The 12383-nt window shown below is 44.7% G+C and overlaps 1 protein-coding gene across 5 annotated transcripts in view; it reads left to right on the top strand.

Annotated features, from left to right (window-relative positions):
* slc2a9l2 (solute carrier family 2 member 9, like 2) overlaps positions 1 to 12383 on the top strand; it is a 542218-nt gene that overhangs the window by 276450 nt on the left and 253385 nt on the right. For all 5 annotated transcript variants that reach the window (XM_068040353.1, XM_068040334.1, XM_068040343.1 and 2 more), the window contains one exon: positions 10522 to 10654. In XM_068040353.1, coding sequence (XP_067896454.1) covers positions 10522 to 10654 — 133 coding nt within the window. The remainder of the gene's footprint in view (positions 1 to 10521; positions 10655 to 12383) is intronic.

Below are 12383 nucleotides of genomic sequence, written 5' to 3'. Positions count from 1 at the left end.
GGCAGAGAAACTGTGAGGGTAATGCCTCACCTAGTAAAAGTGCAGCAGGGGAGTGCAGTAGAATCTGAACAAATACCTGCAAGCAGGAATGTTCCAGAGGACAAAGGGAAGATTAGCAAAGAATCATCCCCCACAGTCAGGAGAGAAGGGAACCAACCATTCCCTAAGGTGAAAAGCCCTTACATGACTCATCAAAGCATTGAAAGAGAGATCAGAGTGGATCCACCTACTGCCGACTCTCATGAGCAGAACTCCAAACCAGGGCTAATTAAATCTAACCCTCCCCCTGCAGACCTCAACAGGAACATAGGCACCCTAGGCAGTCACGGAAATGTGCAAACTGCAAACCTCCCCAAAGATCACATGTTTATTGAGATGCCCATTCCCAATGTATTGCAGGCTGATAGTGAGGAAACTTCCAAATGCCTTGAGCAACACACAACTATCTGCAGGACACAATTTCAAAATTTGCAGATGCCACAAAACTTGGAAGTATTGTGAAGAGGTTAGTGATAGATTTCAAGAGGACATAGACAGGCTGGTGGAATGGGCGGACACGTGGCAGATTAAATTTAATGCAGCAAAATGTGAGGTGAACATTTTGGTAGGAAGAACAAGGAGAGGCAATATTAAATAAAGAGTACAATACTAAAGTGGGTGCAGGAGCAGAGGGACTTGGGGGATACTGTGCACAAATCTTTGAAGGTGACCGGGCACCTGCATGGACTCGAAGGGCCAAATGACCTCCTTCTGTGCTGTAAACATTCTATAATTCTATACTAAGTGCACCCTTTCCTGTATGACTCCAACCGCCATGAAAAACAAAGTGCAATGTCAGTGCATATTCTCTTTAATTACAATGAAGGCCAAAGTGAACACAAGGCAATCTGTCATTCATGACACCTTTCTTCCCTTGGATGCCTACATATGCCTTTCTTTCTCATGATTTTCCTAGGTACAACCTGAAGGCCAATATGGTGGGAGCTGACTCATGTTCTATAAATGGGTCATGGGACTGAGATGTCCTTTCTCTCATGGCAGCTTGCTCCTGGCAGCAGCCACTGCTGGTTGCATCTCTGGAGATTGATCGTGGGCAGCCTGGTGTTGTCTCCCACATTCCACTGGTGTTTGCTTTTGGAGGAAAGCATGTACCTGGCATGTACTGCTGTCCTGAGAGGTGGCGCCATCGGGCATGTGGACTTCAACTTGCAACCTTCAACTGGGCCATGAATCTGTGTCCCACTGATCAGCAAATGGTAGCTGCCAGATCTGGAAAAAAGAAAGACAAAAAAAGACAGAAAGAGTGAGTAAAAGAACTTTGACTTATACAGCACCTTTCATAAACTCAGGACATTCCGAAGCACTTTATAGTCAATGATGTACTTTTGAAGTGTAGTCAGTGTTTTAACATAGGAAACACAGCAGCCAATTTGTGCAGCAGGAAGAAGACAAAAGCACACACCACAGCCAGCATGATCTAGAAGCCACAATGCAGACTGCTTTCAATTTTCTCCCTTATTGCCACTAAAACTTCAGTTTGTCCCTCCATAGAGGTGAAGGCACTGATTGGTCCCTGGCTGCTGCTTCGGTTGAGGAAATACTGAGAAATAGTGAGACTGAAGAACTGGGAATATAAAAAAGAGAGAGGGCCATCCCGCCACAGAGGGATTAGAGAAATGAACCATATTGTCTGAGGAGCCAGAGGATACAGATCTCAGGTGTCCAATCTTCAAAAGAGCAATGATTTGTTTCTCTTTTTGTTTCCTCCCTCTCTTTCTTGGTTCCCCCCTCTCTTTTTCTTTGTTTCCCCCTCTCTCTTTCTTTGTTTCCCCCCCTCTCTTTTTTCCTTTCTCTCTCTGTTTCCCCTTTCTTTCCCTGTTTCCCCTTCTCTCTTTCTCTTTGTTCCTCCTCTCTCTCTCGTTTCCCCTCCCCCCTTTCTTTCCCTCTCTCTCTCTCACAGTAGCAGGGAGTGGGAGCACAGCAGCTTTGTGGTTGGTCAGTTTGTTTAAATACATCGCACTGTCAATTTCACAGCTGACAGCTGCTGAAGCAGGAACGTGCTTCCCAATCCTGGGATAGGCCTGGGGTTTTTGGCGGGCTTTTAAAAAAAGTTGGAAACCCTGAATCTGTCTGAAGTTGGGAGGCGTGTTTCTGCTTCCACAGTTGTCAGCTGGGAAACTGACAGTGCAATGTTTTTTTAAAAGGCCGGTCTGCAAGAAGAAGACAGAGGGAAATTTCCCATCTCCCATTACGAAGCCCTGGCGAGGATGAGGAATGGCCCCAGGTACAGTTTACACCTGTGGGCTGGATGGAAACCTTTGGCGGGCTGTATGTTGGACAACCCTGGTTTAGATGATTTCTGAAAAGGAGTCCATTACCTATAGCTACAGCACATTGCAGGAGGTTTCTGATGACCTGCTCCTATACCCTGAAGACAGTGATAGCCCAGGAGATTGCTGCAGCATCAAGAAACCAGGAAGAGGGTCGAAGGATATTGCTGCCTTTCAGTGATGCAATAAATGTTTTCAGCATGATAATGGTACAGGATTTGCAAGAGCTCATTGGGACTATTTATTCTGTGATGACACTGACTAATGCCTGTGCCCTGCATCAGTTGGTTACAAGGAGTGGGTACAGATGCTATACTCTTTTCACAGACTGTTTACTTTAGATCTCATTGAGTGCCTTCACATGAGGAAATTCCAGACATGGCCCCTTGCCACTCCAGTACAAAAACTGCCAAAAGTTGGTCCCTCTGGGGAAAAAGGTTAACTTGAGATGAAAGTCATTTCAGGTCTCTAAGCATCCCAAGGAACTGTCCCAGTCACCTACCAGCACAACCTCATCTCACTTTGGGAACACTTTGTACGATGAAAGCAAGAGAATTATCTTGCACAAAGGCAAGTCAGGGTTAAGAATTAGTTATAGATAGGGAGAATGGATTTTTGTAGTTTCCGTGCTGTTCTGACTGCCTGTTGATGTTCCTGAGAAACCCTCACTGTGGGGGTGGGTGGGGAAGTCACAATTTCCCAGTGGTCTCAGGCATCCAGAAGCAGTGATAAGCAAGTGAAGGCCGTGCTGGCAGAATGCCAAAAAATATTGCTCCAAAAATTGCTAAACAACTGTCCAGAATCTTGACGTTCAAAAAGTTCTTCACTTCCCACCAGCCTCACAGCTACACTATAAATTTCTCATTTTAACTTGGCCAAGTACGTTGCAAGTATAAAACCAAGAAAACTGGGGCTGTAGTTCTGCTGGCCCTTATTTACATATATTGTAATGAGATCACTCAGGGCTCAGCAGGTAGTTTGAAAGAAAATCCAACAATGGCAAGGGAATTTGTGAGGTCATTTTTGGGGATAGAAAATCAGTAAAACTGACTTTCACTCGATTTGCTGGCAAAATATAGTCATGCCCTGATTCTGCAATGAAAGTACACAGAAAAGGGCAAGGAAATTCAGGGCCAACCTGTTTAGAATTCAGTTCCTGTGTAAGTTTTCTAACTGTTAATATCAATTCAGACCAATTGGAAATTTTTTGAGCAATTGAGCTGAAGGCTGACTGTCTACTTAGTACAAGATTGCAGAATTCAGTTAAATATGTTCAGAAATTGCAGCACTTGTTTTAAGGCTTGTGGTCTCCTCTGAAATAGTTATGCATACTAAACTAGAAGTAAATTGTATTTATTTATATTCTTTTCTTAAGTGTGGTAATGATCAAAATTGTCACTAGCAAGTTTTCATTTTTATAGTGAAAGCAAACTGAATTGTGTTTCCTTGATCCTATTGAAATGCAAATTAATATTCAGTGTAATAGTGGTTTAAAGTACATTGTTTGATGAAATTCAGGCTGAAATATCAGCAAACAGTCATTTTCAATTCCTAATCCATTTAACCATTAGTTTCCCTAAGAAATTAATTGATTGCTGTATTGCTCAGGCACTGGGGTCTTAATGGCTGGATTAATTGAAATAAAAAATAATTTATTTGCCTGTATTACAGCCCTGACGCTTGTACAATATTAAAAAGTAGGTAGACCTGTCAAGTTGGAAGTAAATCATTGTGTCACTTTAAAATTCTATTGCTTCTTGTCATTGCTTTCTTGACCAATTCAGTAGTTTGGGTTAAATTGATCCTGAATTGTTGGCTTTTCACTAATTTACATGCAATCAAGTCTTCTATGGACTACTATTCTGCTCACAAAAATCAAATTATTAATGTCACTGCTTTGTTTAAGCTTTTTATATTGAGAAACAAAACTAAAGGGCCAGGTTCTATAGCAGAAGACATCATTCAAGCTAAAAAAAAGTAAAAAGAAGACAAAGTAAATCGGAAAGTAATGGTTATGTGTCACCAAGCTCAACCTCTAAATGACTAGTGAATGCAGAAGGAAGGGAAGACTGAGGGAAGAAAGTAACTCCAGTTTTGCAATCGTGGGAGGAACAAGCAGGCAGTGAAGATGATGCTTTGAGTTTTGATTTCATTTTTATGAAGCTGAAATGCCATGCAACACAACCAAAGCTGAAAAAAGTAAAAGAAGAAGTGATAAGATGGGGCGGCACAGTGGCGCAGTGGTTAGCACCGCAGCCTCGCATCTCCAGGGACCCGGGTTCGATTCTGGGTACTGCCTGTGCGGAGTTTGCAAGTTCTCCCTGTGTCTGCGTGGGTTTCCTCCAGGTGCTCCGGTTTCCTCCCACATGCCAAAGACTTGCAGGTTGATAGGTTAATTGGCCATTATAAATTGCCCCTAGTATAGGTAGGTGGTAGGGAAATATATAGGGACAGGTGGGGATGTGATAGGAATATGGGATTAGTGTAGGATTAGTATAAATGGGTGGTTGATGGTCGGCACAGACTCGGTGGGCCGAAGGGCCTGTTTCAGTGCTGTATCTCTAAACTAAACATGACACCTATAATTCAGATGCATAGTACTCATATTTTGAATTTTTTCTTTTATTTCCAAAATATACTTTATTCTTAAAAATCTGCAAAAATTACATTGCCAAACAGTTTCAAACAGTACCAAAAAATACAAACATTGCAAGGGAGATCAGTTTCCTTCTATACTATCATGAGTTTCTTCACAACCCTTCCATTTCACAATTGTCATGCCAAAAACCGTTTTACATTTACAGCAAAAGAAAATATTAACGATACAGTTCGAGGGGTTTCCCATGGATCCAGCCCCTCAGTTCAGCTTGGTGGGGGGACCTTACACTGTGGTCTTTCCCCATTGAGCCTTTGCTGCGGCTGCCCCAAGTTTTAGTGCGTCCCTCAGCACGTAGTCCTGGACCTTGGAATGTGCCAGTCTGCAACATTCGGTGGTGGACAACTATTTGCGCTGGAAGACCAGCAAGTTTCGGGCAGACCAAAGGGCATCTTTCACCGAATTGATAGTCCTCCCGCAGCAGTTGATGTTTGTCTCGGTGTGCGTCCCTGGGAACAGCCCGTAGAGCACAGACTCCTGTGTTACAGAGCTGCTTGGGATGAACCTCGACAAAAACCACTGCATCTCTTTCCACACCTGCTTTGCAAAGACACATTCCAGGAGGAGGTGGGCGACCGTCTCTTCCCCACCACAGCCAACGCGGGGGCACTGCGCGGAGGGGGCGAGACTTCGGGTGTGCATGAAGGATCTGACGGGGAGGGCCCTTCTCACCACCTGCCAAGCTACGTCTTGGTGCTTGTTTGAAAGTTCTGGTGATGAGGCATTCCGCCAAATGACTGACGGTCTGCTCGGGGAACCATCCGACAGCATCCACCGTCTCCTTTTCCCGTAGGGCCTTGAGGACATTCCGTGCAGACCACTGCCTGATGGACCGGTGGTCAAAGGTGTTTTCCCGCAGAAACTGCTCCGCTAAGGATAGGTGGTACGGCACGGCCCAACTGCATGGAGCGTTCCGCGGCAATGTGCCCAGGCCCATCCTTCGCAACACCGGGGACAGATAGAACCTCAGCACGTAGTGACACTTGGAGTTTGCGTACTGGAGATCTACACACAGCTTGATGCAGCCGCACACGAAAGTGGTCATCAGGATGAGGGCCACGTTGGGTACATTTTTCCCGCCCTTGTCCAGAGATTTGAACATCGTGTCCCTCCGGACCCGGTCCATTTTAAATCCCCAGACGAAGCAGAAAATGGCTCGGGTGACTGCCACAGCGCAGGAGTGGGGTATGGGCCAGACCTGCACCACGTAGAGCAACAACGTGAGCGCCTCGCACCTGATGACCAGGTTCTTACCCACAATGGAGAGAGATCGCTGCCCCCACATGCCCAACTTTTGTCGTACCTTGGCTACTCGCTCCTCCCAGGTTTTGGTGCACGCCCCGGCCCTTCCGAACCATATCCCCAGCACCTTCAGGTAATCTGACCTGACGGTGAAGGGGACAAAGGATCGGTCAGCCCAGTTCCCAAAGAACATGGCCTCGCTCTTGCCGTGGTTAACTTTGGCTTCCGAGGCCAGTTCGAACTGGTCGCAGATGCTCATCAGTCTGCGCACGGACAGCGGATCCGAGCAGAAGACGGCGACATCATCCATGTACAGGGAGGTTTTGACCAGAGTGCCTCCGCTGCCTGGGATTGTCACCCCTCTTATGCCCGCATCCTTCCTAATAGACTCAGCAAAGGGTTCAATACAGCAAACAAACAAGACCGGGGAGAGAGGACAGCCCTGTCTGACTCCAGATTGGATCGGGAAACTTTCCGATTCCCACCCATTGATTGAGACTGCGCTACTGATGTTTGTGTAGAGCAGTTGGATCCAATTGCAGATTCCCTCCCCAAACCCCATTTTGGAAAGCACGTCCATCATGTAGATGTGCAATATCCTGTCAAAAGCCTTCTCCTGGTCCAGGCTGATGAGGCAGGTGTCCACCCTCCTGTCCCGTACGTAGGCGATCGTATCCCTGAGTAGCGCGAGACTATCAGAGATCGTCCTGCTGGGTACAGTACAGGTCTGATTGGGGTGAATCACCAACTCCAGAGCATTTTTTGAATGCCACGAGTGGCCTTATAGGTCTAATAGGGCATCTGTGATGCATGTGTAGACTTCTGGTATGCATTGCGCTGGACACCCTATTGGTGAAGGCGTTAGCATGCACAGTGAGCATCTGCCAGAAGTATGCAAAGTAGGCAGATCATAATGTCATTTAGTGTGTGATGCTGACTTGACACTAGCACTGCCAGGGAGCAATTCGCTTTCTTGAACTGCAGTGAGGAACAGTGTGTGAGATGTCTGCATTTCACTAAGGAAGGCCTCACTGAAACCTACCACCTGCTGTAGTCAAAACTGAAACATTAGGGCAAGGCAAGGACCACATTGCCAGTGGCTTTGAAGGTGGCTGTTTCCATGAACCTTCATGCATCACCTTGTCCTGCAAGAGAAAGGAAAGTGTGGTTAAAGATGGATGCATGCTGCAATGATATAAATTAACTGGCAGCACAAAGTAGGCATGCTGTCTGTATCGGAAACAACTGGCACTGATTAATCCTGCATTGCGATCCTCATGCCAGTTTTTGGGGTCTATCGATTTAGCCCCCAATATAATTAACTGAGGTTATGATGTGTTATTGACTCTGCATTAAATGTAACTTGTCTGTGGTTGTATTAACTGACCAATTATGTCTTGGGTCTCCAACAAAGAATCATGAACTGATATGATATAAATCTAAAATCACTGTTTTCACAAGCCAAAGTACAGAACATTAATCAAATTTATTCTGTAATCTACAGGACAATTGCTTTGCCCCTTGTAGTGAGAAGATATTTGTGATGGCAAAAGCACTACAATTGAGTTGCTATATTTGATTAATGGGGCTACTAGGCAGCAGTGAGTCCATCTTTCTTTACTCCGTGCCTGTTGTAACCACTGTAAACATTGCAATGCACAATATTCCACTCCTTGAATGAATAAATGAAAAATACTTCTTATTATGGAATAAATATTGCACCTGTGTTGCATAATGCAAAACCACTTCTCTCGGATAAATTCTCAGCAACTACAGAATGCTGGTAGAAAAAGTACATTGACATGTCATTTAAAAAAGGAAATGAATGTTCACTGGCTGTAGAACAGAATCAAACAGCCTCTTGATACGCTGTGACACATCAGCGGCAATATCAGTACAGCACCAAAATATACTGATTTTGAATATCCTCAGATGTTCCACCAAACTCCTGCTGTGACTCTGATGGGAGTCCAAGAGGATCTGCTTGAAAATGGCAGGGATCTGGTTGTGCCAGTTCGTCCCGATTTCAGGAATTTCCAGTCAGCCTTGTAAGGAGTAGACCCTGGTTTACCCCAGTAATAAAAATCAATGATGTCAGGGGACAGCCTCAAAGTGGAGCCGGAGACTGGAAGCTCCCACTTCCTTGGCTTTGTAGGGACCCATCCTGTCACTGGATGCCAGTACACTAAGTGAAATGACAAGTGTCAACATCCAGATAGATGTGCATGGGCCACATTGGGTAGGGGCTCTAGTCAGAGGATTGCTCTGGAGTCCTGATAAAATGTAAGTTGAAAAAAAAACTGGATTGCGCAGGGGACTGAAGAGGGGCTGTGTATATGTTGTGGAGATGTGACCAGGCCAAAACCTTCCCCAGATGACAGTCAGCTGCTGGATTTTCCAGCTACATGGGACAGGCAGATATTGGAGATGTGTCTGCAGCAGTGCAGACAGCCACTGGCTCCATGTAAATTAGGTACCCTTCCATTGACACTGCAGGACCTGGAAGGATCATCACTGGAGGGTTCAAACTGGTGATTAGTACATTGCACTTTATTTCCATTTCATTAAGTAGCTTTGCCTTTCTGAGATTCTTTTCTTGCTTGGGGACCAGGAATACCAGCTGTGCCTTGTATCATTTTTATTTATAATGACAACATGTGTCTGCACGAGTGATGAGATGTGATGTTGGATTCTCATATGGCTGCGATCATTGTGGCAAATATTCGTAGACAGTTGGAAAAGTAAGTGGTACACAAAGTGTTTATAGGAACTTAGGAATAGGAGTAGGACATTCAGGCCCACAAGCCTGTTCCACCATACAATGAGATTGTGGCTGTTCGAAATCCTAGCTCCATATACCCACCTTAATTTTATACATCTTAATATCGTTGGCTAACAAAAATATATTCATCTCAGACTTAAAATTATTAATTGAGCTAGCACCTGCTGCTCTTTGTCAGAGAGAGCTCCACACGGCCACCACCCTTTGTGTGAAGAACTGTTTCTTAACTTCTCTCCTGAATGACATGGCTCTGATTTTTAAGGTTTTGGACTCAGGTCCTAGACGCACCCACCAGCACTAAACATTTCTTTCTACCTATCCGATCAATTCTTTTCAAAATTCTAAAAACTTCAATGACGTTACCCCTTAACTTTCTATATTCTAAGGAATACCAGCCTAGTTTATGTAATCTTTTCACATAAACTAACCCTGGAAGCTCTGGGAACACTCTGGTGAATCTGCGCTGCACTTCTTCGAAGGCCAGTTTATGCTTTCTAAGATGCGATGCTTAAACCTGTACTCCAGATGTGGTCTCACTGGGGCTTTGTATAGCTGTAGCAAAACTTTCTCACTTTATGATCTACCCTTTTAGTTGCAAAAGCTAATGTTACATTAGTCTTTTTTGGTTTTTATTTTGCACCTGATAGTTACTGTTTGTTGCGTTTTGATGAAAGGTCCCAGACCTGAAATATTGGGCTGAATTTTCGAAGGGCTGCAAAGGAGGGACCAGAAGCAGGTGAGCCTGCAATTTCCCGCTACTGGTCAGAATGTCAGTCTGCCACCATGGTCCCACCACCGGGCAACTTACATGGAGGTTGTAACAGTTGCAGGGTGACGGCTACCTACCTGCCAGTGACGAGTAACCAATTAGGCCAATTAAAATTGTCAGAAGCCATCTGGAGTAGGTGGGCCCCCCACTGAGGCTGAAGACTGGCCGATGATTTAAGGTGGCCTCCTGCTGATATACTTGGGTTGGGGGGGGGACCATTGATTGAATTTAACCCCCCCTCTGACCAAGCTGCAATTGCTACAGGGCTACGGCTGTGGCTGCAGGCCATCCTGTGGAGGGATTTCCCCCTTCAGAATGGTAGTCTGGCAGCACTTCTTATTTTTAGTGTTTGAAAACTTCTTCAGAGGGCACTTCCATCTTGAGGAGCCCTTTCATTCCCCTACCTACTTCAGCAACTCTCACCTCCTATTGGTCCTCCAGCCTCAGGAGCCCGCCTTCTGTCCTTAATTGCACTGGGCTCCCAGAGACAGCCATTTAATTGGACTCCTCCTCAAAAATCGGCCTCTGGGTCCCGATGCCAGCATGTGTGGGTTACCGACCCATATTTCCTCCTGACGGTGGGATCGGGACAGAGGAATAAAAATTCAGCCTGTTAACTCTGTTTTTCTTTCTCTCTTGATGCTGCCAGACCTGTTGAGTATTTCCAGCATTTTCTGTTTTTATTCCTACTGTTTGATATGATTTCGAGTGTAATGCTGATTATATTTTCTATCTTTTCAAGGAGTCCAGTTGGCCTTTAATGTTTGGATTGAATGCAATTCCAGCTGCAGTACAACTTGCCATTCTGCCCTTTCTTCCTGAAAGCCCTCGGTACTTGCTGTTTGAAAAGAATGATGTTTCTAAAGCCAAGAAAGGTAAATCCACAGGCAATGAAGTTTAATTCTGATAAGTATGTTCACAAAAACTAACATGAAGAGCCATGAAGTGCATTTGTCAGCTGTCAGTTATTTAGTAGAAATAAATTGTGTCTGGAACATTTTAATGATTCATCATGACATATTTGATCAATTATATGTAATATGTTTTAACTTCCAAAGGTACTCTTATTGGATTGACAGATACCAGGGACATGAAGTTCTGAATCTTGATTATTAAGTTGGCTTCTAGCACTTAGACATGTACAGAATCTCAAATGGATGATTTCAATTACTTTTTCTGGGGGAGGGGTGAAAGGAGAACAATTTGTAGGAATTTTAGAACTGTATGTTCTCTCAACTTGTCCCTATGGGCTAAAAGTGCGGAGAATTAAACTCAGAGCAGTGGAACACAGCAGGATGACAGGCTCATGAAGGAGTGAAATAGCTCAGTGTATCACTGCAAGATCGCACAAGGCTTGAAGTAAGTATACAATATAATGGATACTATGGTTTGAACTTCGTCCTAATTTCCCCCCATTTTGATTGTAGTTGAAGTACACATTTATACAATTGGTGATGGAAATACAAGAATACATGAATGTGGAGGCAAAAAGTGAGAAGAGGAAAGGAAGAGGAGAATTGAAGAGTGACAAAATTGAGAGTTAAAAATGTGGAGTCTTGGTAGTTCAAAGGCCATGGGAACCAGCAAAATCTTTGAATGTCAAGACCTTCTGCTTCTGTTCTGATCCCAATTGCTTGGACTCTTGAGTACTGGTCTCCCACTTCCCTCCTGCTGATCTTCTCATGGTGTTTATGGTTTTAGTGTTATAGCAAAATTTCTACTGCAACAATTTGCTTAAAAATATATGTCTAGATTTTCCAGTTTTGTAGAATTGGAGTGCATCTCCATCGTGGCGGGACCTCTGACAAAGTTCCACTGCCGACCTTGGCTGATTTTCCAGCTTCAGGAGAATGAACATTTTTAGTACAGTTGCTGGTAATAGTGCCAGAAACTTACAAGCTGCTAGTAATACAGTATGGCTGGAAATTTCCTTAGAGCTGCTTCTGCTCTGTCAGATTACTTTGCCGGGAGTGTGATGGAAACCCCATTTATGCACAGACCTGAACGTTTTCTGGCAGACAACAGGTTTAGCCATTCATCGTCAGTTCTGACTGGACCCCATACAGCACTATCTAGTCCTGCTCTCATCTTCCAAAATTACTCATCTGGATCATCCTGGAATTCACTTCATGGGATGTGGCAAAGCCAACATTTGTTGCCCATCTCTAATTGCCATTGAAAAGGTAGTGGTGAGCTGCCTTCTTGAATTACTGCAGTCCGTCTAGTACAATTACACCTACAGTGCTGTTAGGAAAGGAGTTCCAGAATTTTGATCCAGTGACAGTGAAGGAACAGCGATATATTTCCAAGTCAGGATGGTATGTGGCTTGGAGGGGAACTTTCAGGTGTTGGCAGCATCTGCTGCCCTTGTCCTGCTAGATGGTAGTGGTCGTGGGTTTGGAAGGTGCTGCCTAAGAAGCCTTGATGCGTTGCTGCAGCGCATCTTGTATATTGTACACACTGCTGCCACTGTGCATCAAGGTGGTGGATGGGGTGCCAATCAAGCGGGCTGCTTTGTCCTGGATGGTGTCAGGCTTCCCGAGTGTTATTGGAGCTGCACCCATCCCTGCAAGTGGAGAGTATTCCGTCACACTCCTGACTTGT

Source organism: Heterodontus francisci, chromosome 1 (assembly GCF_036365525.1).
Source record: "Heterodontus francisci isolate sHetFra1 chromosome 1, sHetFra1.hap1, whole genome shotgun sequence".
Lineage (NCBI taxonomy): Eukaryota > Metazoa > Chordata > Chondrichthyes > Heterodontiformes > Heterodontidae > Heterodontus > Heterodontus francisci.
The sequence above is the reverse complement of the archived record's forward strand: the minus strand, read 5'-3'. Positions and strand labels throughout refer to the sequence as shown.